Source organism: Fusarium vanettenii (assembly GCF_000151355.1).
Source record: "Fusarium vanettenii 77-13-4 chromosome 10 genomic scaffold NECHAsca_52_chr10_4_0, whole genome shotgun sequence".
Lineage (NCBI taxonomy): Eukaryota > Fungi > Ascomycota > Sordariomycetes > Hypocreales > Nectriaceae > Fusarium > Fusarium vanettenii.
This window is the reverse complement of record NW_003315837.1, coordinates 124,683-149,931: the sequence shown is the minus strand read 5'-3', so window position 1 is coordinate 149,931 and position 25,249 is coordinate 124,683. Positions and strand designations below refer to the sequence as shown.

The 25,249-nt window shown below is 49.8% G+C and overlaps 11 protein-coding genes across 11 annotated transcripts; 8 read left to right on the top strand and 3 right to left on the bottom strand.

Moving 5' to 3' along the window:
• Positions 1-889: 889 nt before the first annotated feature.
• NECHADRAFT_51190 (uncharacterized protein) lies at positions 890-1,992 on the top strand (the record flags this gene model as incomplete). Its single annotated transcript, XM_003041138.1, has 2 exons — positions 890-1,003; positions 1,060-1,992. The coding sequence occupies 2 exons, from the start codon at positions 890-892 to the stop codon at positions 1,990-1,992; spliced, it is 1,047 nt and encodes a 348-aa protein (XP_003041184.1).
• A 733-nt stretch (positions 1,993-2,725) lies between these two features.
• NECHADRAFT_86213 (uncharacterized protein) lies at positions 2,726-5,000 on the top strand (the record flags this gene model as incomplete). The annotated part of the gene is made up of 3 exons (XM_003041137.1): positions 2,726-2,874; positions 2,934-3,252; positions 3,309-5,000. The coding sequence occupies 3 exons, from the start codon at positions 2,726-2,728 to the stop codon at positions 4,998-5,000; spliced, it is 2,160 nt and encodes a 719-aa protein (XP_003041183.1).
• Positions 5,001-5,897: 897 nt separating this feature from the next.
• Positions 5,898-6,277, top strand: NECHADRAFT_51212 (uncharacterized protein; the record flags this gene model as incomplete). Its single annotated transcript, XM_003041136.1, has 3 exons — positions 5,898-6,054; positions 6,098-6,195; positions 6,230-6,277. The coding sequence occupies 3 exons, from the start codon at positions 5,898-5,900 to the stop codon at positions 6,275-6,277; spliced, it is 303 nt and encodes a 100-aa protein (XP_003041182.1).
• A 1,196-nt stretch (positions 6,278-7,473) lies between these two features.
• NECHADRAFT_97057 (uncharacterized protein) lies at positions 7,474-9,023 on the top strand (the record flags this gene model as incomplete). The annotated part of the gene is made up of 5 exons (XM_003041135.1): positions 7,474-7,842; positions 7,886-8,410; positions 8,455-8,558; positions 8,601-8,943; positions 8,985-9,023. 5 exons carry the CDS (start codon positions 7,474-7,476, stop codon positions 9,021-9,023), a joined length of 1,380 nt encoding a protein of 459 aa, XP_003041181.1.
• Positions 9,024-9,991: 968 nt separating this feature from the next.
• On the top strand, positions 9,992-11,851 carry NECHADRAFT_51202 (uncharacterized protein; the record flags this gene model as incomplete). Its single annotated transcript, XM_003041134.1, has 5 exons — positions 9,992-10,229; positions 10,276-10,367; positions 10,414-11,450; positions 11,496-11,586; positions 11,630-11,851. 5 exons carry the CDS (start codon positions 9,992-9,994, stop codon positions 11,849-11,851), a joined length of 1,680 nt encoding a protein of 559 aa, XP_003041180.1.
• An 80-nt stretch (positions 11,852-11,931) lies between these two features.
• Positions 11,932-12,657, bottom strand: NECHADRAFT_51151 (uncharacterized protein; the record flags this gene model as incomplete). Its single annotated transcript, XM_003041103.1, has 1 exon — positions 11,932-12,657. One exon carries the CDS (start codon positions 12,655-12,657, stop codon positions 11,932-11,934), a length of 726 nt encoding a protein of 241 aa, XP_003041149.1.
• Positions 12,658-14,915: 2,258 nt separating this feature from the next.
• NECHADRAFT_101975 (uncharacterized protein) lies at positions 14,916-16,104 on the top strand. The gene has a single exon (XM_003041133.1). It carries the CDS (start codon positions 14,943-14,945, stop codon positions 15,918-15,920), a length of 978 nt encoding a protein of 325 aa, XP_003041179.1. The 5' UTR covers positions 14,916-14,942; the 3' UTR covers positions 15,921-16,104.
• A 124-nt stretch (positions 16,105-16,228) lies between these two features.
• NECHADRAFT_97055 (uncharacterized protein) lies at positions 16,229-17,480 on the bottom strand (the record flags this gene model as incomplete). Its single annotated transcript, XM_003041102.1, has 3 exons — positions 16,229-16,602; positions 16,649-17,420; positions 17,466-17,480. The coding sequence occupies 3 exons, from the start codon at positions 17,478-17,480 to the stop codon at positions 16,229-16,231; spliced, it is 1,161 nt and encodes a 386-aa protein (XP_003041148.1).
• A 3,026-nt stretch (positions 17,481-20,506) lies between these two features.
• Positions 20,507-21,681, top strand: NECHADRAFT_86206 (uncharacterized protein; the record flags this gene model as incomplete). The annotated part of the gene is made up of 2 exons (XM_003041132.1): positions 20,507-20,552; positions 20,618-21,681. 2 exons carry the CDS (start codon positions 20,507-20,509, stop codon positions 21,679-21,681), a joined length of 1,110 nt encoding a protein of 369 aa, XP_003041178.1.
• Positions 21,682-22,146: 465 nt separating this feature from the next.
• Positions 22,147-23,022, top strand: NECHADRAFT_51142 (uncharacterized protein; the record flags this gene model as incomplete). Its single annotated transcript, XM_003041131.1, has 3 exons — positions 22,147-22,372; positions 22,423-22,860; positions 22,925-23,022. The coding sequence occupies 3 exons, from the start codon at positions 22,147-22,149 to the stop codon at positions 23,020-23,022; spliced, it is 762 nt and encodes a 253-aa protein (XP_003041177.1).
• Positions 23,023-23,144: 122 nt separating this feature from the next.
• NECHADRAFT_64367 (uncharacterized protein) lies at positions 23,145-24,327 on the bottom strand. Its single transcript, XM_003041101.1, has one exon. It carries the CDS (start codon positions 24,200-24,202, stop codon positions 23,258-23,260), a length of 945 nt encoding a protein of 314 aa, XP_003041147.1. The 5' UTR covers positions 24,203-24,327; the 3' UTR covers positions 23,145-23,257.
• Positions 24,328-25,249: the final 922 nt, after the last annotated feature.

Below are 25,249 nucleotides of genomic sequence, written 5' to 3'. Positions count from 1 at the left end.
TAGCCAACTGCCTCTGAGAACGGTAGTCGAAGCACAGGTATAAGCGAACGGTTCTGTTCACTCCTGTAGATTGGAAAACAAGCCATCATCTACGGTTTATTGGCCATCGGGGCCTGCAACAAAGGTGGGGAATGGGAAATCGATTCCGAGCTTCGGCATTCGGAGGCCGGGTTGAACTTTTGGCAGCTTGTGCAGTATGGAGTGTAAATAAGGTTTCCCAGAGATGGCGTGACAATTCTCTTGGACAACGCCCGTGGCCGAGGTTCGAGAGACATAACTTGACATTTCTCCGTTGATACTCAATGCAACCTTCTGAGGGACCACTGATTGCGCAATTCCACTAACGATGACAGCAGAAAGTTAGTTGCGGCATGTTATATTAAAATCCTGCTTTGCATTGCTCAGTGAACAATCAGTGGCCTGACCATGGTCGTCGAGTTCATGTCCGGCAGTGCTGACTGAGCGGTCACTTGTGAAAGAAGTCAAGGGGGCCCACAGATGGGCAGGGGCTAAAAGAAACACGACCCGTCTCCCCGTCGAGAGAAAGCCGAGTAGACAATTACGGGCTTTCAAATAATAAAGTGCCGAGACTTAGACTTTAGGCGTTATACACTCAAATTACTCAATGCTCGGAAGATCATAAACTTGCGGAGGAGGGTTAGATAAGCGGAATACGGGATTGTTGAACGAACGGAATCACGGCTTTTTCATGAATAGCTAACATACCATTGGGGCTGAGTATCCAATCTGAGCGAAGTGATGAAGGGGAAATGCCGTCATGTTGGCTCATCGGTGGAGTATAAGAAGGATACTCGGCGTTCGTTCTTTTAGCTCATCTCATCAACCACTCATCTCAATTCAACTTTCTTTCCATACTACCAACTTCATCATGCGAGCCTCCTTTCTTCTTACTGCTGGCCTCGCCACGGCAGCAGTTGGTCGAGCCAAGAGCGTGCCAAAGAAGTTTCCGTTCAAGCCCGAGAATTCCAAGACGACAGGGACTGTTTGTTGGCGCCAATCTCCTAATATTGATCAAGTCTAACTGGCGACTTATAATAGAATGCTATCCCAATAGTTTATGGGCTGAGTGAATCCCAGCCGAACTCTGTTGGCGGATCCTGGTGGTCAAGCTCGTATATCACCACCACCAACAACGAGCAGTACGTTGTCCTCGCCCACTATCTCGACAATCCGGTGTACACCTACTTCCGTGCCTCGACTTTGAACCTTGAAACCAATGAATACCACCAATACGTCACGGTGGGCAGCAGCACTCCAAATATCACCACCCTCGACGTCAGCGTGGGCAACAACGGGATCAAGAGTGAGAGTGAAGACAACCTGTCCAAGCTGCGCTCATACAGCAACCACGATAATGTCACATTCGACATCACCTATGATGCCACCACTGGTGCCGTCGCCAATGGAGGTGCTGGGACTTTCCAGTTCGGTGAGGGTCTCACATGGGAATTCGGCCTCCCAAGCGCCAAGACAGAAGGATCCCTGACTGTCCACGGCGAGAAGCTTGCCATTGATCCTGCCAAGTCGCATACATGGTATGACCGTCAATGGGGAAATACCGCAGCCATTCCGTCCAACTGGACCTGGTTCCAGCTTCATATCCCCTCGACAGAGTACAAGATCAGTGCATGGATCTTCTCGGATCCCTTCAGAAACACGGAGACGCGGTTTGCAACCATCCGAGGCGCGAATGACGAAACTCTGGTACTGCCACTCGAGTTTACGCCCATTTACAAGAGGACATACGAGTCTGCTACTGGTCGCGTCACGTATCCTCTGGACTGGAAGCTCAAGATCAGTGGTTTCGGTGACTTCAAGCTGAGTAGCTATACTGAGGATCAGGAACTTGTCGGCGAGGACGCTCTTCAGACTGCATATGAGGGATTCATCACTTTCAGTGGCAATGTTCATTCCAAGCCGGTGCAAGGGTATGGGCTTGTTGAGATTGTCTACAGTACCTGGGATGTTTAAGGCTTGTCTGCCTCACTCGGAGCTCTACCAAGCGATAGGTACTCACCTGCAAGGTAAAACGGCCCGCCGATGAGCTGATCCTTATGGCCGTTCCGCCAAGTGTTATTCCCTACCTACTTTACTACCTAAGTAGATACTATACTTCTCCAGCTAGACCTCTAGTGTTTCCTTTTGTTATGCTTTTAGGCACCTTGATATATAAGTTGTACGTCTTGAACTTGTTGATAAGTCTTCACTTTGATTAACGTTGAGTCACGTATGTGCTCGAATATTTGCAGAATGATTTCTCTCTACAATTGACCTTTGTCCCAGGGTTACCAACAGCATGGATTGGCCCCTAGGAGGCTCTTGATTGCATCTGCGATATTGCACACTAGGGAATACACGCGCTTTTCTTACGAATTTCAGCATCTTCGTTGTGGACAGAAGTCTATTTCATCAAAAGCAGCTCGAGAATTATAAGCTACCCACCGGCTGTGCATAACAAAGTCAAATTGTGCCAGCCTGCTCTTCCCACCGTCGCCCACTTTGCTTTACACTTTGCACTTCCAACCCGGCTGAGCCCTGGGATTGGCCTGGCTCCGTTGCACGTCCTATTGGCCTCACAAGATGCGCCTTGCTACATGTGCTGAGGCCTCCCACATATAAATCCCGCAAACGTTGCTGTCCCCATCAACAATCACACCTTCGGAAATCTCAACACCCACAGTTCGAGGTTCAACTCCGGTACGCCATGTCTCTTCCACCGTCCTTGTACCGTTACTCTTCTTTGCCGGAGGACAGTATTCGCTTGCTTCGGCTATTGCCGCATCAAGACGAGCATGCCCCCATACAATGCCAGCTCTTCGACTGCGCCCTACTAGACTCCGGAAGCACCCGTCCGTACGAGGCTCTATCCTACGTGTGGGGTTCTGAGATCAAGCCTCAATCTCTCTCTATAGACAACTGCGACTTGCCCGTCGGGGAAAACCTTTACACCGCGCTGTTACATCTTCGGGATTCCTCCATCGAACGAACCATATGGGCAGATGCTGTTTGCATCAACCAACGAGACCCAAGGAAAAGGGAAAGCAGGTCCAATCTATGGCGAAGATCTATGCCAAAGCAAGTGGCGTAATTGTTTGGCTTGGAGAAGCGACACCCGACGGCGGTCAAGCACTCGAAGACATACGCATCGCAGCAGCGCAGCGTACGAAGCTCTCAATCAACGAAAGCGCAATCTTTAGACTGCTCGAGAGGCCTTGGTTTCAACGCATCTGGGTAAAGAGATAGGCGTCCACCAATATAGACAAGAATTACTAACAAGGTCGATTTAGGTACTTCAGGAGGTTGCTGCAGCCCGACATGTGCTGATCAAATGTGGTCCCATCGAGATTGACGGATATGCGTTCTGTTCGGGCCTAAGTGTATTGAACCTGTCCTATGAAGCCCACCCAAGTCTACAGCCTCTGATTCGCTCGGTCGCCTACCTCATCAGGGGTGCGGCCTTCCGGCCTAGATGTGCAACCAATCGGTCAGGCAGGTTTTCCCTAGATATATGCTCTCTGGGCGAACTGGTGGACATGTACCACACTCGGAAAGCTACTGAGCCCCGCGACAAGGTTTATGCCTTGCTCGGCATGAGCTCTGATGATCCTAGCATCGCAGGGTTATCGGTCAATTATGAGATATCATGGGGAGAAGTCTTCAAGCAACTCGTCAACTTCTTCTTCCCTGAAAGGGTGTCTGTGGAGACTTGGGGCGGTAAGGAGATAGCAGTGATCAGGGGCAAGGGCTGCGCTCTGGGCCAAGTGTCTTCAGTCGAAAGAGATGTTGACCGAGAAGACCAACAGCATGTGGCCATTACTTGGGAAAAGGAGTCTATCTATGGAGCGCCAGATTCTCGCTGGACCCTCCAGGCCTCAGCAAAATCAGTTCAGAAAGGGGATGCTATCTGCCTTTTGCAAGGAGCCTCAACGGCTACAATCATCAGGCCATGCAACCATTATTGGGCCGTTGTAATGATTGCAGTTCCTCTCCCAGACCATCCGCAATCTGCGAGCAGAGACACCAAGTCAGAACTTTTACGAGTGACAACAGCATTCCCACATGACCTCCTACTTGTCTGGGACTGGAATGTGTATCCAGACGAGTCGCTGGATAGAAAAGACTACGAACATTTCATGGGCACATCTGTGTCAAAGTATCCAAGGACGGAGTTAGAGGATCGCCTGGACACAGCGATTAGGCTGCGGGACACCGGAGTGGTATTGGAATACATGAGGAGATTTGATGCGGCAGAGAAAGCTTTCCGCAAAGCAACAGAGATTTTGGAGAGTGCATTGACAAGCATGGGCCGTCTAGAAACAGCTTGCTCAGGTCACGGCCGTTGGAGAAAAGAAGATGTAAAGAGGCTAGAAGGAATGGTAGGTCTGCTTATCAAGAACAAGGGCGGATGGATGCCGCTGTGGTTAGGAGCAAAGAACGGGCGCGAGGCGATCGTCAAGCTACTACTCGGCACCAACCAGGTCGACCCGAACGCCAAAGATGGGCATGAACGAACGCCGTTATCATTAGCATCAGAGAACGGACACGAAGCAATCGTCAAGCTGTTGCTCGGCACCAACCAAGTCGACCCGAACGCCAAAAATGGGCATGTACGAACCCCATTATCATTAGCATCAGAGAACGGACACGAGGCAATCGTCAAGTTGCTGCTCGGCACCGGCAGAGTCAACCCCGGCGCAGCGGATAGTCTCTTTGGAGAGACGCCGATACTTTGGGCGGTGAGGGGTGGGCGCGAGGCGATCGTAAAGCTGTTGCTCGACACCGGCAGAGTCGACCTAAGTACCCACGGAGAGACTCTATTACGGCAGGCTGTAGCGTCGGGGCACAAGGGGATCGTCAAACTATTACTTGACACCGGCAAAGTCAACCTAAACGCCAAAGATAGGTATGGACGGACGCTGCTATCATTGATGGTAAAGAACGGCAATGAGGCGATCGTGAAGCTACTGCAAATTGCATAACTATGTCCGAGGGAGTTTGGCCGTGCTGAGGATGGAGGCTGTAGAGTAAGTTGCTGTGGATTCTTCTATATGCTTGAGGCGACCTAATGTGCTAGCAGGGACGCATAGGAGACAATGATATTCTTTCCTTTTCTCAAGTTTCTAACAAAAGTTCCCGTCGTAGGGACCGAGGTGTTGTCACCTTCTGGTACGGATGAAAACTTCCAGCTTGGGAATGTTTATTGCGGGCATGAGTTCATTTCGCTACAGACAGTGCCTGCGTATATAGACGTCATTCCTGGCAAGCCTTGAACTTGTCAATATCTACATACAAATTTCATAGACGTCATCCGAGCTGTTTCCTCCATTTGGTGTAGGATTAAGACCAAGTGCTATAAGTGACTGATGCCCCGGCTGCATCTCGCTTGTGGCTGGGCGTTGCAAAACCGTTGATCGTCCCGATGCTGGAACTCGCTCCCTCTGATCGCCCCGAGGACCCGCCAATGACAGTTGATTCTCTGGGTGTTCCATCAGTAATTATGTGCCTTAAAACTTGGATTTCAGCGGCGATCATCAATGCAAGCGTGGTGCACAACCCCTGTCCAGCTGTGGCCGCCCCTCTGTACCTCGCCGCTGCAACGCTACAACAGGTTTCGGTTCAACTTTATTGCTGCTATTGACATGGTTCTTTTGTGGTAGGTATAACAACCAGTTATTATCTACGTCTTCTTAATTGTTAATGGGTGAATCGGATATAGGTCAAGAGATAATGACGTTTAGATTCAAGCCAAGCGCCGACGACATTGATGTTGCTGGCCTGCGTGGCGAGATTGAAAGGTTATAAATATCGAGTGTTGGACTCAGTAAACCACCATATTCAAACAAGAGTTCATCACTTCTCACACTTACACCATCAACATGAAGTTCCCCGTCGTTCTCGCTCTGGCCAGCATCGTCTGTGCCCTTCCAGCTTCTGAGAAGCGTCAAACTTATGTTCCATGCACTGGCTTGTACGGTACTTCTCAGTGCTGCGCTACTGATATTCTCGGACTTGCCAATCTTGACTGCGGCAATCGTAAGACACCTCTTCTCCTTTAAGAATTTCAGCTGACCTTTAGCTCCCTCAACTCCCTCTGATGCCGACAACTTCAGTGCCATCTGCGCCGAGATCGGCCAACGAGCTCGTTGCTGCGTTTTGCCCATTGCAAGTACTCTCGTGTGTCCCTGGACCATGTGCTAATACGTTTCAGCTGGATCAAGGCGTTCTCTGCAACACACCCTCTGGTGTCCAGGACTGAGTTGGCCAGTCGCATGCCATCAGTGTATTTCTTATAACGGCGAATACGATGTTGGAGGCATTGTACTTATAGAAACAAAGACGGATCAAATTTCTTAAACGGCTCTATTTCTTTCATGCAGTCTTGATAGCGCATGAGGATCGGATACATAGGGAACACGGATTGTATCATTAGATCATTGATTGTGTTTTATCCAGTTCACCTAAACATTCTTCTCAACTTCGGATGTCTTCATTTGCTGATGCATTAACGGCTCCTGTACCTCTTGGGCTCATCATCTTGACTCGGGTCACACCAGTCAGACACAGAATCCAGGCAATTGACGAGATGACAACGATCCCCTGCGTTGTCACTGCCAGTCGTCAATTTGTCACCCGGCTCATTTTCTGGGTTTAAAAGTTAGCTTTTTGTTACAGAGTTCTTGTCCTCCAGTGCGGTTTCACTTGCTCTGTTAAAAATAGTGAGAAGGGAGGAGGCAACGGTGTCTCCTTATGCCGCCATCTCATGTACATGCGGCGTTTTTTACAGTCGTCATCATATGCGACAGGCACATCTTTAAAGCCACGCGAAAGGAGGTTGCAGACCCGTCAGCCTTACAGAAGTGTAGAATTTATCCGCCTCCCTACTACACAGTCCTTCCCTACTAGTACACCTCTACCAAGCCGGTTGCATGGCGATATGTTACTGCTACCCACATGCAGGCATACCTTGCATTAATGCCCTCGACCTATCTTACGGAGTCATGTCGGCTACATTATCATCTCGTTATCAATCTCATTGGCTCTTCATGCTCAATACTACTCCACGGGTGTTTCCACGTTGATCGTGGGACGATTCCTACGGGCATTCAAGCCAAATCTGCAAGTATCCCGCGTTTGCAGCAAGGGTGTATGTGGATGCTACCATAGAGAGATAGCAGGCCCTACCACTTTATAGTCCGTAATCGGCGATGGTGGAGTCTAGTCACACTTAGCTGATTGATAAACGATGGACGGGTGATTGATAAAGGCCTATTTCAGTGAATCCTGCATCTCACCCAGTAAGAAGTTGGAACGAGACCGGGGAGTCTGTCGATCTTCAACGCGGGATGAACCCCATGGCATTAGTCACTGAAACCCGACGACATAATTCCCGCAATCTCGACGTATATGAACTCAGTCGGCTGCTTGATCCTGTCAGATGCACCCCAATCCAACATGTCGCAAGAAAAGACTGGCGCCAGCGCGTTCACCAAGCCGGAAAGCATCACTGATGCTTCAACGGCAGAAGCCTTGAACCTCTGTCAAGAGGTCGAGGGTCAAGTCGATCCTGAAATTGCAAAGGCAATACGATGGAAGATTGATATGCGGTTGATGCCGCTGCTGTGTTTGACCTATACCCTTCAGGCGATTGACAAGAACACCATCAGCTATGCGGCTGTCTTCGGTCTCCGACAAGAGATTGGTCTCAAGGGCACTGAATTCTCATGGGCCAGTGCGATTTTCTACCTAGGATACATGTTTTGGGAGTTTCCTACCAGCATGCTGCTGCAGCGCTTACCGATCAACCATTTCATGTCGGCCACAGTACGTACCCTCTCTTCTTCCATCACAACATCTAACATGATAGGTCGTCACATGGGGTACCATCCTGATGTGTCACGGAGCAGTTCATAGCTTTGCAAGCTTGGCTGTTGTTCGAACTCTACTCGGCGCTTTCGAGGCTGCTATCCAACTAGGAACCATGCTCCTCTTTAGCATGTACTATACCCGAGAGGAGCAGCCCCTGCGCATGGGTATCTGGATCGGCTCATCTGGTGTGGGCTACATTATCGCTGGAATCACTAGCTTTGGTATAGGGCACATCGAGTCTTCTCTCTCGTCTTGGAGGCTGCTGTTCATCTTCTGGGGAGCAATCACTTTTGCTTGGGGCATTCTCCTCTGGTTCATGCTCCCTGGGCCCCCAATGCGTGCCAAGTTTCTCACTGAAGAACAAAAGGGATATGCAGTCGCGCGAGTCAAGGATAACGCGACAGGCATCGAGAATAAGCGATTCAAGATGAAGCAATTTCGAGAGGCGATGCTCGACTTGAAGACGTGGTTGTTGTTCACCTTTGCACTGACGAGTAACTCGCCAAATGGAGGTTTAAGCGCTGTAAGTAGAATCTTCAAGTCGCGGATATTTACTGACCCCTGCAGTTCCAAGGTCTCATCATCAAAGGAGCGGGCTTTAGTACCCTCCACACCACTCTATACCAGATGCCGTCTGGTGCTGTTCAACTGGTCGCGTGTCTAGTTGCCTGGTAAGTGCGCAGCTCCCTGTCTGGTCATTCTAACTGTCGCAGTTACTGTGCTACACGATTCCAAAACTGCCGCATTTTGATCATGATCCTTTTCCTCATGCCCTTCCTTGCAGGCGTCTTGGGTCTTCGCCTCCTCTCTCAAGATAACTCCTACGGCCGACTGGCTTGTCTCTGGGTCACCTTTTTCTACACTGCAAGCGGAACTCTCAACATGTCGGTCGCTACAGCCAACACAGCAGGTCATACGAAAAAGATTACAACAATTGCCATGCTTCTGATTGGCTACTGTCTTGGCAACTTTGTTGGTCCGTTTTTTTTCAGGACTGAGCAAGAGCCATGGTATCCGCTTGGGGTTGGCATGATGTTTTTCTGCATCGCGGCCCAAGTCATTTCTCTTGTGGGTATCTGGACATTGCTCTGGACGAGGAACAGGTCCAGAAAGGCGGAGCACGCGCCAGGGAATGAAGAGCAGGCATGGCGAAGGGGCTTGCTCGATGAAACAGATTTGGAGAACAAGTACTTCAAGTACGTGTACTAAGGCAGTCGGAAACACGATCGGCAGATGAAATTTACGCTTAAACTTTGTCCGCTGGTCCTGACCGACGAAATGAGTGTGTTATCGCAGCGGAGCATTATCCGTGCTCGACGGGGGACATGGTTCGTCAGAGAGCCATGTGACGACTCAGTCGAGGTGGAGAAGCCCCCTCATGATCAAATGAGCGAATGGGTTTTTCTAAAATTTGATTGCTAGGAGACTTGGCGTTAGATCTTGGCGGCGAGAGACGAAACTAGCCGAGCAGATATGGCGAGATGCTCACATTTTGACCAAAGATAACAGGATGGCTGGCACACTTTTATCAGGCATCACCGAGTCAAGTGAGGGGAACCGACCCCGCTCGCAGACGAATTGCTCATCGCTGGGCTCGGTAGAGCGGACAAGATCCGCCAAGCTTCTCCTAACCTCCTCATTTCTCCAGAATCCTCTAGAACCCACCCCTTGACTCGTACCATCTCCAGCGGAGAATCCTTGTGTTTTTCGCAGAGAAGACCGACGAGTTCAGACAAGGACCCAAGGAAGGATGGTGACGAGGTCATCATCGGCTCACAAATGGGTAGGACAGTGACACGGCATGAACTCGACTCTCGTCAAGACACACAAGACTCATGATGCCTGCTCGCTCCATCCACTCAAGAGCCCTTCCCATGTTACATCTCTCCCCCTTCTCGGCCAGAAACCGGCATATTGGCCCACCGTCGGCATCCCCACCTCGCAAAGGAGGTTTGTCCTACAAAGGAAGTTGGTCCTTTTGATCCCTGAGCCCGACGCACATCTTCTCCAGCTTTCCCCAACATGTTAATAAACCTGGGGCCCCGTGTTTCCCCTCCTCCCCAGGTTGCATACTCCGTAGTGTTCCTGTACGCACATGTCCACCATGGCAGACAACAAAGAGACGGTCTCGTCGACGCCTGACCCTGTGGTTGGCCTTGACTCTGATCCAAGCAAGACGCATGCTTCTGTAATTGACCATGCGCGTTCTGCTGCTCAAAAGGAACAGAAGATGACCCTCATGCAGGGCATCAAGCTGTATCCCAAGGCTGTTTTTTGGAGTTTGTTTATTTCTACCTGCATTGTTATGGAAGGCTACGATGTTAGTCTCGTGAACAACTTTTGTAAGTAGATGTCGACTGGTTGATGTTCTGTTGCTCACAATTGTAGATGCCTTCCCTCAGTTCAACAGAAAGTACGGTCATCTCACCGAGAATGGCGATTACCAAGTGTCTGCCGCATGGCAGGCCGGTCTTAGCAACGTATGTATCTTAAACTGCCGTCAATGGCTGTAGCTAACATGTTCAGGGTGCCAACTGTGGTTCAATCATCGGTCTGCTCATCAACGGTTGGGCGTCTGAAAGGTTTGGCTACCGCTTCACCATTATGGCGTGTCTCGTCTGGCTGTCAGGATTCATCACCCTGTTCTTCATGGCGCAGAACGTGCAAACCCTGTTGGCTGCCGAAATCCTCTGTGGTATTCCATGGGGCATTTTCCAAACCATCTGCATTACATATGCCTCCGAAGTGTGTCCTGTTGCCCTTCGAGGATATCTCACGACATATGTCAACTTTTGCTGGGGACTTGGTCAAGAGATCGGTATCGGAGTCATTCATTCCATGATTGACCGAGATGATCAATGGGCTTACAGAATTCCCTATGGCCTCCAATGGATGTGGCCCCTGCCTCTCTTTATCGGTATTTGGTTTGCTCCTGAGTCTCCTTGGTGGCTTGTACGCAGAGGCCGTGTGCAAGATGCCAAAAAGTCCTTGTTGAGACTCACAAGTCTTGATCGAGAGACGGATTTCGATGCAGATGAAACCGTTGCCATGATGGTTCACACCACGGCTCTGGAGGAAAAGGTCACGGCCGGTTCATCCTATGTCGACTGCTTCAAGGGTGTTGACCTTCGCCGCACCGAGATTGTCTGTATGTGCTGGGCGATGCAAAACCTTAGCGGTAACTCGTTCTCCAACTACTCGACCTACTTCTTGGAACAGGCTGGCCTGTCGACTAGACATGCTTACTCCTTTGCCCTTGGTCAATATGCCATCAATATGGTTGGTGTTTTTGGTGCCTGGGCGTTGATGACTGCCGGAGTCGGCCGGAGAACTCTTTACCTGTATGGTCTTTGTGGCCTGTTCTCGATGCTCCTCATCCTTGGCTTCTTGGGTGTTGTGCCCGAATCTAACAGAGATAAGGCTTCATTGGCGACTGGAAGCATCATGATTGTGTGGGCTCTTTGTTACCAGCTGTCTGTTGGTACCGTTTGTTATTCTTTGGTCGGCGAGTTGTCATCGCGACGACTTCAGATGAAGACTGTTGCGCTCGGTCGAATCCTTTAGTAAGTTGCCTGTTCTTCTCCTAAAACCCGTGCTAACCGGTTCAGCAATATCGTCAGCATCATCAACGCCGTCCTGGTTCCCTATATGCTCAATCCCACTGCTTGGGACTGGGGTAACTTTGCTGGTTTCTTCTGGGTAAGTTTATGCCCTCTGCTACATTTCTTTACTAACAGATCAGGCCGGAATTTGCTTCCTCTGCATTGTTTACACCTTCTTCCGTCTGCCTGAGCCCAATGGCCGGTCATTCGCCGAGCTGGATGTGCTGTTTGAGAAGCGTATCAGCGCCAGAAAGTTTGCCTCAACCGAGGTTGATGTGTTCCACGAGGTCGTGGAAGAGAAGGTCATGGACCAGTACGAGAAGGCTGAGGAGAGGATTGAGAGGGCGGATGAGAAAGCTTGAGCGATAAATTGATCAGTGTGTAGATCGTGACATGAGCAATGGTTAATGATCAATTGTGAGATTGCAAATGGTAACTCTTATTACGCAATTAGTGGACTCTCAATAGCGATACCATCTTTAAAGGCGATTTTGAGACCTTCGGGAGTCTTTCCAGTTCCCTTCCATGTTTTAAATAGTCCCTGGTCCGATTGTCCAAACACGGGGTCATACTTCGGCTTCGGAACCGACCAAGCCTTTTCAAAATCTCCTCCACGCTGAACAAAGTCCCAATCGCCACCGGTGTATGCTCCCATCATAGTATAGCCAGACAGCTTAATCTCTGACAAGGCCTTTCTAGGGTCGTCGTCGTCGGCTTCGATGCCGTGTGCACCACCAGGACTCAACAGCTTGAATCCGTCGTCAGGCTTGACATTGTATGTCTTGTGGGCCACGCCGGCAGGTATAACAAACACATCACCAGCTTCTGCCTGCAACTCAATACCACCCTCTTCCCACGCAGATCCGTACGTATTCTCCTTCATATCCTCTGACGTATCGGCAACTCCGAATCGAATTGTGGCAGTACCGGAAAGAACTGCCATGCACTCGTGTGCCTGAGAGTGAAAGTGCGACAGCTGAGTTGCTCCGTAGCGGAATATCCACGAGACCTTCCATTCGTTCTTAGTAAACATGTCCCAGACCTCTGTCGGGTCGCAGTGGGAAGTATCAGGTCGCTTGGTCAGAACATTCTTGTATTGCAGGAGAGGCCGTGGTGAGTTTGGGACGAGGTCCGTCGGGAAGAGATGGTACTTGTGGACTTGAGCCATAATTTCCGTTTAGATGCAGAAAGATGAAAGGCGAGTGATGATAAAGTGAGGTGTGGCTTCATATAGAGAATCGGTAACAGATCCGAGTCGGCATAACTATCCGTACCCCGCACATCAAAAGAGGTTCCGATAGCATCAATCAATGGCTAGCCGACCAATAAACTGAGAAAACAAGATCCGACCTAGATAAGGATCCCGAGCCGAGATGAGACTCGAGTTGATACAAGGGTTGAACAAAAGAATCAGATGAAAAAGAATTCCAAAACGCTCAGGGATTTCCTACGTGTACTAGGTATTAGAGTACGCAACCAAGATCTCTTGCTATTTTTCCCTGTTGGAAACTGGGAGCAAAAGACACGGTCTACCCAGATGGAAACAAAGTTAACGAGAAGTGACTGGCCGATAGTCAATCCAAGTTTTCATTTCCACTCAGTAACGGTTTACACACTTTGGCAGACTTGTTGATGTTTCCAAAAGAAGCCATCGGCCACAATAGCAAAGAACGCAGTAATTGACACATGCCAGCATGAAAATCCAACCGAAAAGGCCATAACCTATAGTAACCTTCTGCCGCTGCTGCAAAAGGTTAACGGCTTACGCACCAATGAACGAGGCGGCGAGTCTTGTTGTCGCTGTCTGTAATTCTTCTCCAGCATCCTTGCCATCGCTGCGCATATCTTTGGACAAGTAAAATCTAATTCTTGCTAAACTACCTAGTATATACCTACAGAGCGTGAAGCTTCGCACTTGGCTTTGAATCAAATCCTCCGCAGTTCTTCGCTTAATCCCCTGGGCTACTCTGTAGGGCGATAAGATAAGTGACGTTCAATAACAATAATCCCTCAACTTGGTATATAATACATCGTCTACAGACATGGGCTGCTTTCTACTCGTACCATTGCGTCAACTGACAGGGGCAAGTCAAATCCGATTCGCGCTAGAGTCCCTTGCTGTTGCTATCTACAAGGGTTCAAGAAACACACAGAAACGACAGTGCCTAATTGCATGCATCATTCTGCAACCCCATCCTGTACGAACAAAGAACCTTGATGTTGGTTCAAACCAAGGTGCAAGATCGCTGTGTCTTCAAGGATAATGTGCCACGGGATTGGTATTTAAGGGGTTCAGCTACAGCGACACCTGTGTGTCTTGTGTTCTTTCGAGACAGTTATGATATGGCGTCCCTGACACAAATACGGCCAAACGCCATGACTGCTGAGTTTGTATTCAGATGCCTCAATGACACACACTGGTCCCTATTGCCCAACCTCTTAAGCGATATGTATCCGCTTGCCTACCTCGGAACATGCCGGGCTCTCGGGGAAGATCAGTGCGAGATCACTAATTTTCGTATCGACATTCTACCGACTACTTTTCATTATTGTCTTTGGTATGTGATGCTCGTATAGCTTGGTGGCGGTAGCATTGGTCTTAGTGCCAAAACATCATGCGGTGAATGTTGATACGAGCCTTCAGTCAAGACTTTTGATGCAGCTACTTCATGTAAGGGATAGCGATCAAGACGGGTCCCTTGAAATCTAGACGCTAGCCTCTCGTCAACCGACCCAATTGCCCCAGAGACCTCTCCACGATGCTGTGTGCTTGTTCTCAATTGGAACCGATTTATCACCGAGTAGTGACACGTTGATTCGATCAGTATATCCAGAATCAAAGAAACATGATCTCAATCCCGGTGGTTGGAGCCCAACAGCTTCTCAGTCACCTCTTCTCGTCAAGTCCTGCAAAAGTTAGACATCCCGACCTCGTATTAGTGGAGCATCGCCGCCGATCAAAGAGGTTGGCAGGGCGGCGGGTCCGGAATGATCGGGACCTCGGCAGCGTGGCTAACCCAGCAACGGTTAAGGTTGAAGAATCCTGATTAGGGCCATGGGGCGGTGCCCAAGTTGAGGCTATTTCAGCATGATCCTGACGTCAAATGGGCCGTCCCGTTGAGGGTCTTTACACTTTCTCACGACCAACATCTTGTAGCTCCCTTTGCCCTCGGTAAATTGAGCTGAAGGGTTCCCCACAGTCCAGGCCATGATATCATGAGACCCATCAACCTGTCAAACATGCAGCCCTGTTCGCGTGCTTGATGGATGGCTGGTAAGCTAATCACTCGATGGAGACTTGACACTATCTCTGATACGAGGTTTGGCTTCAAGCTACGGTACTGTTCCGCTTCTTGTGGCAAGTAAAGGTATATATAATGCAGCTGTTTCCTTCAGTTGCAATTCCATCTCATCATCAACTCACACACTCAACACTCAACTCTACTCATCAACATGATCAACAACATCGTTGTCGCTTTGGCTTTGGCCTCTGCTGCCTCTGCTGCTCCTCTCGCTCGCCGCGATGAGTGCCAGGATGCTTACAAGGCTTGCATCGCCGCTGGAACCCCCGAGGTTGCTTGCAGCTGCACCCTTACCGCTTGTGTAGGCGAGGACAACGCTCGCAACCGCGAGTACTGCGCCAGTGCCACTGCATCTCTGGCTCAGCCTTCCAAGACTGAGATCCCAGGTGGCTGCAACCCTGCGCATCCTGGCTCATGCCCCTCATCCTACTTCACCTACACTCAGACTGCTCCAGTTGAGACCTTCACCTCTATCCCTGGTATCCCTGGTGGTTGCAACCCTGCCCACCCTGGATCCTGCCCCTCCTCTTACTTTACCTACTCCAAGGCTACAGTAACTGTTGAGGAGACTTCCACAGTCAAGGAAACCTTTACTCCTATCCCCGGCATTCCCGGAGGCTGCAACCCTGCTCACCCCGGATCTTGCCCTTCTTCCTACTTTACCTACCCTGTCGCCTCCTCAACTGCGGCTCCGGCCCCTCCCGCTCCCGCTCCCACTGGTGGCTCTGGCGATGTCACCTACCCCAGCCCCAAGCCCGTCGACGGCGAGTCTTGGTCCATTAAGGACCTGACCCGATACTGTGGCGAGGACAACTCTGGATGCGACTACAACTTTGCCATTGAGGCCGACGGCAAGACTCAGCGATGCACAGTCATCCGCATGCCTGGTGCTGATGCTGCCACCGAGAGCTGGTCTGAACAGCCCTGCACCGATGGCTCCGAGTACAAGATCTCTTGGGGCTATGTCACTGAGCCCGCTCCCGCCTTTGCTGTCATCACCGTTGTCAAGGGCAAGGAGCTGGCTTGGTTCGGTGTCTCTGATGTCAACGGCCAGAAGGTTACCCCCTCCAACCCCTTTGGCTCGGGACAGTACGGCAACCTTGGCCCTGAGCCCGTTTACACTTATTAAACGACGACTACTGGATGACTATACGATGGGACAGGTACAGGAACGGATTGGATCGGATATTAGACGGGTAATAGATACCAGCCACTCATTAATGGCATGCATGTAAATAGATGTAGATAACGGTCGTTGTACATTGTACATGGCAACTAATGAACGAATTGAACACTTAAGATACTTCTCTGCACCAGCAGTGTGAATTGATTACATCAAGTGACTTGCAGAATACGTTGTCAGGAACATTCAAGAACCATTTACTTTCATCTTCCATTCAGAGTTCTAAAAGGTTGTCTCTAGTAGTCCAGAGCCAATCAAGCCTTGCCCTTGAGGCTGAAAGAGTATCGAGCCTGCAGAACATATGGATCACCACCAGGCTCAAACAGTTGCTTGCGGTCTCTCATCCACTCTGGATGGTTGATACCATCGATCCAATCCTGCACTTCCATCACGACGCACCCATACTTGGGAATCGTACGGGGAAAGTCGGACGAGTCATGAAGTCCCTGGGTCTTCTTGAGAGGAATGGCACCGTTTTGCTGTGTGCAGCTGTAAAACTGAAAGGCGTCTTGGTCGGTGTAAATGTCAAGCTGAATTCCGGACCAGGATGAAGACAGAGTTGCCACAGGGCCCTCAGTTCGCCAATCATATTTGCCAAGCTGCTCTCGGCTGACAATGTAGCAGTTATCTATGCGATGTTAACGGTCGTCCTAAGACTAAACAAGATCACATACCATATCCAGTGCAGTTAAAGCCGCAGTTGCCCTTCAGCTCAGAGTTGTTCTCTTGATCACCAATATGCTTGGGCTCACTCCAAAAGTCGTTGGCGGATCCCTTTTTGTTTGGGATAATGTCACCATTAGGGATGAGGATGTTGTCGACAGCCACACGCTGACCACTGTAGGGCATGTGTAGAGTGTGGTTGGATACCGTGCTTGTCTCGTTGTTGGAGAAGCCGTCCAGGTTCCAGTAAGTGTGGCTGGTGAGCATGATCGGTGTCTTTTTAGTTGTTGCCAGTGCCACAATCTTGATATCCCAGTCGCGTCCAGTAAGTGTGTAGGTGACGTATGAAACCACCTCTCCTGGGAAACCCTCCTTTCCGTCTGGGTCTACAATGGAAAAGGTGATGCTAGACTTAGTGTGGGAGACGACAGTGAAGTTGCGATAGTCCCAACCGTCAGGTCCTCCATGGAGTGTGTCTGCACCCTCAGGAGCCTCTGGTGTCGGGTTATCGTTTGGCTTGACCTTGTACTTCTTGCCATCGATCTCGAACGTGCTGTTCCGAATTCGGTTGGCATATCTGCCTGGTACACCACCAAAGTGAGGGTGGGCTTCATCAATGCTGTAGTGGGTTGCATTGTCGAAGCCGGCAACGACATCTCTGGAGACTCCGTATTGATCATTGACCAGGAGGTTGGTGATGGAGGCACCGTAGGGGATGAAGGCGGCCTCGATCCCGTCACCAGAGATCCAGTATTTGCCATCCTTGTCAGGGCCCTTTTCTCCCTTGTCCGCGAGGACCCCTGGGAGGGCTGCAGCAAGAAAGAAGACCTTGTTGAACCGCATGGTCACGAGAATCGATGCTTGAAACTGACCGAGTTGCACAGAGTTGAAGTGTGAACATCTTGGACTTTATACTGTTGTAGTCGGACTCCCTGTCCCAGTACTACGGAAGAACTGGTTCGACTTCCGCCAACCACATGGCGGTCCACATTGTAGGATTCTGGTTCATGCAGATTGGACCGCTTGAATCATGATAATCGGTGAGTGGTGCGCCTGTCGCACGTTGACTTTCGGTCACGATGCCGAGAGTTGCAGCGATGAACTTGCAGGGACCTCAGGGCCCATCTAGCAAACGTTCCCCAGGTTTCACGGTGGAGATCATTGGTGCGCTTGGTTAGAATGATATCAATGTCAGGTCTGGGGAGGTTGAGGTTGCTCCGCGAGCAAGGATATTGGGATCGTCGTGCGGGGTACCCCAGCTTCATGCAATGTCGCCGAGAGATTGACCGAGCTTGATGGCCATGAGCCATTAACAAATTCAACTTAGGGAAGGGAATTATAGTCATGGGAGGCCCAGCCATGTAGCCATGGTAAGCAAAGCCCGACTGTTACGGCAGCTCAGAAGAGCCTGGCTATTGCCCTTGAACGCTTCGGGTATAGTGAGAGGATACCAGAGCAAGGACAGCACAAGGGGAATGAGAATAAGAGACGAATAATTGTGTGCATCCACTGTATGTTATTATGCATGCATTAAATATGAATAAACATGACGTGATTGTTTCTGGGGTTTACCAGAAGCGAGAGCGGGTCCAGAGCTACCCTACGGAGGTCTATCTCAAAAGTTTTGTCCTGACGCTAAGGGCGCCACAAATTGAAAAAAGCAAAACCACAGCCAATTACTATGAGGCTATTCCCGGCCCTCTTTATACTCATTCCCTCCTTCAAGCTCGATGATTTTTTTTACATGGACCGGTATTCTCTCTATCCAGGCCTGGATCTTCTCTTGCGGCAGCTCTTCCCAAGCCGCCTCCCAGGCGCGAATAGCTTCAGCCCGACTCTTGGGGGCGCCTTTCTTCGTAGTTACTCTCTTTAAATGTGACCAGGCGGGTTCAATAGCGTTCAAATCCGGCGAGTTGCCACACCAAAGAAGCCGGCGGACTTGATGAAGATCATATATCCGTTGTTGAGCGTGGTGTGCGTGTGATGGTGCCTTATCTTCTTGAACAACCGTATTTGGCCTCTCACGAAGACATTCCTTAGCAAAAGGAAGCATCTTCGGCAGCAAGATCGTCTGTTGATATCGCCACCAGTCGATGCCTTTGCCCGAGCCTCTCGTCAGCTTGCCGGTCTCCTTCTTCCACTTCCACGCCGGCTTCTTGCCCCGGAGGTTACGGAGCCCTAACCTCCTCATACCATTACTCAGCTCCCACTCCTCCTTCATAATCGGCTCCAACTCCTCGTTAAGATCCTCAATCAATAACTGCGCTTCCTTCCTCTCTTTGGCGGTCTCTGGACCCCAGCAATGATAAGGACCCTTCTTCTCATAGGAAAAGGCGCCCCAGAACATGAACTCGCTGGCTCCTTTCCATCTCTCGCGAATACAGCTGCGAGAAAAGCGTTCCTCGACTCTCCGCCACACACGATAGCCTCCTCGACGATGGAGCAAAATAACAGAGGTCTCATCAGACCAAATAACATTCTTCCAATCATCGAGAGTCCAATCTTTATGAGCGATACACCAAGCAAGGCGTTCTCTCCTCATCTTCTTCGTCAACCCAGGCTTCCTCGTCGGCTTGGTCTTGCGGAACCCAGCTTTTCGCAGTATCCTCCAAATTGTCATAGCAGAGAGATCGTAACCCTGCGAGCTAAGCTCACCAGCGATATCAGCACACGATTTTTCCCTTCCGTAACGATCGCGGCGAACCTTCGCAATAACCTCCTTCTTCGCCTCTTCCGTCTGCTTCGGCGGTCGGCCAGATCGTGGAGCATCACGAAGATACTCATCGCGGATAACCAGTGGGCGCAAATTAGGGTCAAACCCTCGATCGATCGCACGAGAATAAATTCGATTAACCTGACGGGGTGAAAGGCCGGCTATAGCAGCGACTTCTTCAGTGGTCTTGCCGCCGCAAGGTGCCTTAAGGGCGACGACGAAAGCACGGGTCGCGATATCGGTATTTGGGGCCATAGCTAGGGACCTAGAAAACCGTCAGAAATCGAAGATGAAGCTGATGAAGAAGATCAACATAGAAAATAGCCAGTACGGGCCTTGACCGCCTTCTCTTTGCTTTTGTGTGGCTTTTGGTGGCGCTGATTAGTGTCTTGGCAGGACAAAACTTTTGAGATAGACCTCTGTACTCGTCCAACTTTTTGCTATGAGAGTCACTTTAACATGAAGTTGAGGCTCGATATCAGAAGCTAACTAATTTTAAAAAGAGCGAGATGAGCCCAAAGCTTTCAAAAGGTATTCAAGATAGGGATTGGGCTCCCTTGATCGTAAAACGTTGAAGTTGTCGAGATTTGACGGATGGACGGGTTTGGTGTGCTTAGGATGAGGCTTGATTTCTCCAAGTCGAATTGTCCAAGCTCGCGCCTCCCGAGGTTGCTGTGGCGGTGTAAAGACGTGGCTAAGCTGGGTGCGCCACGAATGACGTCAACAGATCTGGCCAATTGAGCGGGCAATTAATAAATGTGAGGAGACAGTATCGTGATTAATATTTTACATCCTCTTTCTCTTTGACTGCGCGAAGGCTCCCATTAGGTATATTGCAGGGATCTTAGCAAACTACGATCAATATCTCCCTACCCTTACTTGAAACGAGATATAGGACTAATGAATGGCCACCAAGCTAGCGAGTGTCTTAGATAGTGACCTAGCAGTGGAATGGAGACTGGTACCGTGGCTAACCTTGGCGAAAAATATGCTAAACTCTTTGCAACCCGTTATTTCCTGTCACTTGCGTGGTTCATTATCCCATTGCTCACTCACAACCCAACCGATACATGCTTTACCCTTTCAGGACGTGAATGCTGTGGCACCCTTTGATGAAAACGCCCTTGGCGCGCTTAGAAGTTTCTTGTTTAACAACATGGGGGAATCAATCCAACGGCCGTCCACGTTGCAGGGAAAGAATGGTAACCAAGTCGCGTCGTTCAAAGCCTTCATTCGGTACTAGCTACTCTCCTCCCCGGTAATTTAGTGTCGGCATCGCACAAATCCTCCCAGTATGCAGCATACACCGTGTATCTTAGACTCTACCCTTCAAACCTTCTCCTCCTTGCCCATAGTGACACGAGTCTCTTCTGGGACGACGACGACCGAGTATACTTGATCGGTTCTGCAGCTACTGCTCCAGAGACCAAGATCCGACCGTTTGAGATTGATCTCAAGACGGGCAAGAAGCTGTCGGAGGAGAAGCTCCTTTGGGAGGGCATCACCAAAGTCTTTCCAGAAGGGCCTCATATGTATAAGAAGGATGGATGGTACTATCTTCTGATAGCAGAGGGAGGATGCTTCGCTGATCACCATACTATAATGGCAAGATCCAAGAGCATTTGGGGTCCCGTTGAGGTCAAACTAGAAAACCTAGTTATGAGAAAGACTGACCCTAATGAATACATCCAGTACACTGGACATGGAGATCTTTTCCAAGACCCTTCTGGCCAGTGGTACTTTATATGCTTGGGTGTCAGAAAGACAAAGGAGGGTCGCTTCATCATGGGTCGCGAAACCGTCATCACTACGACACAGTGGCCCGAAGGAGAATTCCCTACCATCGACTTTGCTAAAATGGACGTGCCCGTCAAGGGCGGCAAGCAGCCTGCACCTGCTTGGCTGTTGAAGTCCAGCGGCTCGTCTCTGACCCTTGACGTGGAACTCATGCACATCCGGAACCCCGTCGAGGAGAATTACAAATACGACGGCTCAAAGACTACGCTAATCGATAGCAACGCCCCTTTGAACCAGTCTAGCGAACCGGTGTCGTTTGTTGGAAAACGTCAGAGGCTTTTGGATGGTACTGCCTCAGTGATTCTCAACGTCTTGGATACGTCAGCACTCGAGGACACCCTGGAGGCTGGTCTCTGCTATTACAAGGATGAGCTGCGATTCACTCGGGTCTTGTTGGATGGGGTCAAAGAGGAGCTTGCCCAGATCGACAGTCCAGACATGACTGAGCATGTCTTTGTTGGGCCCGTAATCGGCGCTTTCGGCACCGCCGCGAAGGAATCGAGATTGGAATTTGTTGACTTGGTTGTAGAGTAGACTAGATGGAGAGAGATTGATTGGGTTTCTCGTAGAAATAGAGTAATTTCTTGCATGAATTCCACCACTGAATAAGATCGTAGATCGTTGTGAGTGCTCCTCTCGGCAGAGGACTCAAACAGAGCGCCGCTCAACTATCTGCACTTTCCGATAGCGCACTAACAGTGGAGAAAATGTAGAGTGTCAGCCGCTATGAGGTTGAAGAGACACTGTAAGCGTAGCTGGTTGGCTCAGTCGTAGTCTGGAAAGAGAGGGCATTGATTGGTTGTATCGTAGTTTAATCAAGACAACATGCACTGTCTCATAAAACGATAATTATTATCATGCTTGATAATAGATTATTTATTTAAGTACTCTTTTTGCCCTCTTCTTTCCCCTTCAATTTCTCCATCTCCATTCGGCCGATTTCTCCTCGTCTCAACATTCTCATCAATCTGATCAACAATGCGAACCACGACGATAGCTATGGCTTCAACTGTTGCTGGAGTGAAAGCATGCACAACTCCCCCAAAAGCCCTGGTTTACCGTGGGCCGGCCTCGTGTGAAGGCTGCCCTGAGGCTGTCGCCGAGCTACTGGAGTCTTCCCCATTAAAGTTTCAAATCTCATTTGCTGGCCCTGCAGAGGACATTGACATTAACGAGCATACCTTGAAAGGTGTCCAGGTTTATGCTCATCCTGGCGGGGGTGATGGTTGGTCTCCTCCTAAATTGTTTGTTCTCAGCTAACACAAAAATACGCAGATCTTGAAGAGTCATGGCCAAGCCTGAAAAAGTACAAGAAACCTCTCCGAGATTTTGTCTCATCTGGGGGATATTATCTCGGTTTCTGCTTCGGTGCTTACCTGGCCGGTGACTCTCCTGGCTTTGGTCTCTTGCCTCGGGGTTCCAATACTGATGCCGAGACATCTCAGGATAATGCACAAGTGACTTCCAGCAAGGATACAGTCATTGAGATTGACTGGACTTTTGTCTCTGGCAAAACGGAAAAGAAGAGGTGGATGTACTTTCAAGAAGGTGCGGTTATTACCGGATTAGATGAGAACAAGTTGCGTGCCGACGGCTCAGGAAGAGTTTTGGCAAGATATTCGCAAAACGGCGATGTAGCCGCATCCGTGACTCGCTATGGGAAAGGTTGGGTTGCACTTGTAGGCCCTCATCCTGAAGCCAACGACGAGTGGTGTGAGTATTGTCCATTCCTAGGGTTCTTCGACATCTCTGTTAGTTATACTGACCGTATGATTAGACTCGGCGGAAAACTTCACGAACCCAGATGGAATTAACTTTGACATTGGCTACGACTTCATTGCCGCCGCTCTCAATGGAGGGAAGATCGAGGAGTGATATGTTCTGGACGTGTCACGAGAACGGGATGCACTTATTTTTCTGGGAGGACCTGGGCCTTCGATTACACGAAGGTCGGGGCTTCTTTGACACCTGAACGCGCATCAACCTCGACTCGGCTTGAAAACGTATAGACGTGAATAAGAGTTAGGGACTTGAGATACATCGTCATTGTTTCATATCGTAGTTCTGTCTATACAGGCACAGCCCGTAACATCATCTAATTCTAGGGGAATCACCAGATAAGGAACGACGCTATCATCAACACACCCAGAACAAGACTGCTCGTGGGCGCTAGCCGGAGGCCTCCCGACATTCCCTCCTCAAATCCCTTGCTCTCGCCACCTAGATACTCTACGCCGAGTTTTGTTAGGCCTCCGTCATCATCAAAGAGGGAAACACTGTCGCCAGTCCACTCGTTTGCTTCATCTGAACGGAATGCTCCAAACCAGGCATACGCTTGCACGGAGTCAAGACTGTCGAGCTTTCGCAAGCTCTCGTTCATCATGGATAAAGTCGCTTCCTCGTCTTCTTTCGGTAAAGCCAATTCGGTAATCCAGAACTGTGCTTCCGGGGCGGTCTCGTTGTAAAACTCTTGCAAGGTTTGCAGCCAGTTTTCGAGCCCCGGAGTATCACCATACCAGTGTACTGCCACAAAATCTGTCGGGCAGCCATCGTCATCAATGTCGTAACAAGACTCGTTAAAGTCTCTGAGCCATTCAAGGCCTCGTGGAGAGCCAGTAACACTTGGGTGGCTTATATTCCACTGTCGGGAATTCGTCGAATTTCTCAACGGAGCGATGTTGGACATGTAGGAACGGGCAGCATCCTTGGCTGATATTGAGCTGCCACCCGTATCCGTCTCTCCATCAGGCTCGTTGAAGCTGAGGAGGTGGGTTGAAGAGTCTGGAAGTTTGTTGAGACGGGATTTAAGTTCGGAGTCCGATGCATCGTCGAGACCGTGAATCAATGGTACAAAAGGAAGAGATTGGCCAATTTCATCCGACGGCCAGAGGGACCAGGTGTAGTACCAGGCTATCTCCGAGTTGTTGGACAGTAGTAGCTCATTATCGGACTCATGTTTGTCGCCATGGAACGCCAATCCACGTTTAGAGGTTAGGTCAATGCAATCGGCGAGACTGAGGAAATGGAATAAATAGAAGGTAGAGAGTCGGCGCATCTTGGTGAAAGTCTTAAAGGTAATAATGTCTGACGGACACAACTCAAAGTATCGCGATGCGACAGCCCTATTTCAAGTACTGTCAATTCAGACCTCTGCCCAGAAAACAAGGTTGAAACATGTCATCCTGCCAACGCTCTGTTTCAAAAAGTCAGGGGTTGCCTTGGTTAAAGCGAGCATAAACCCTTACGAGGTGAAGTGGCGATGTCTGATTTGCTTTGGTTGGGATGTGACGTCATGCGCTTTCCTTGGTCATCGACTTCGCCGCAACAACCAGATTTGACTGTGTTTAGTTGATAAAGGATCGGCATATCACGAGGCGACAGGGATGGAACTTGGCGGCGGAAAACACCGTCATTCTTTATCAAGGCATTGGTCAGTGGTCACCAGTCCATCCAAGCTTATCGCCTAGCCCTGGCAGGCCCTCGACAGAAGCCCTGACACTGGATAAGCCGTTAGTCGGCCAGCCCTAAAAAGTCACGGAGAAGTTGCTGAAGAGAGTTAGGGCTGTTAACGTTATGCCTTACCCAGCTGGTAGCAGACTGTGACTGGCAGCCCACTCAGACACCTCTTCGCCCTGTCTCATGGCGATTGAGTCATCATTCGCTCCCATAAGAATGAGGTGACGTAGATTCGGCCGGTTCATACTCGCGAAAGACTGCAAAGTCATCGACTCAATAGCGTGCCAATCATTCTTGGGGTTGGGCGTCCTAGTACCCGTGGTCTTGTCTACCATCAATCCCGCCAACTCAACAAAGTCGGGGGCGCTTTGATGAAATAATGTCACGTTTATTTGTTCGTACACTTCCACTTGTCGTAAATGATTGCCATAATAGAAACTTGTCGTTTTGGGGAATCTCCCATTCAAGCGGGCAGCACGTGGCTCCTGCATGCGTGCCTTCGGAGGAGTACGATGACAAAGTCTATTTTCACCTCACATGAGTCAACTCTACGATCAAGAGGATCAAATCAACATACTGGGAAGAAGGGAAGTCTCATGCTACGCATTACGATTGAAAAAGATATCCTCTGTCATTATAAAGGCAT

Excerpts from the sequence above, each read along its gene's own strand:
- NECHADRAFT_101975 (XM_003041133.1), top strand. The coding sequence starts at position 14,943 with ATGATCAACAACATCGTTGTCGCTTTGGCTTTGGCCTCTGCTGCCTCT.
- NECHADRAFT_64367 (XM_003041101.1), bottom strand. The coding sequence starts at position 24,202 with ATGCGCCGACTCTCTACCTTCTATTTATTCCATTTCCTCAGTCTCGCC.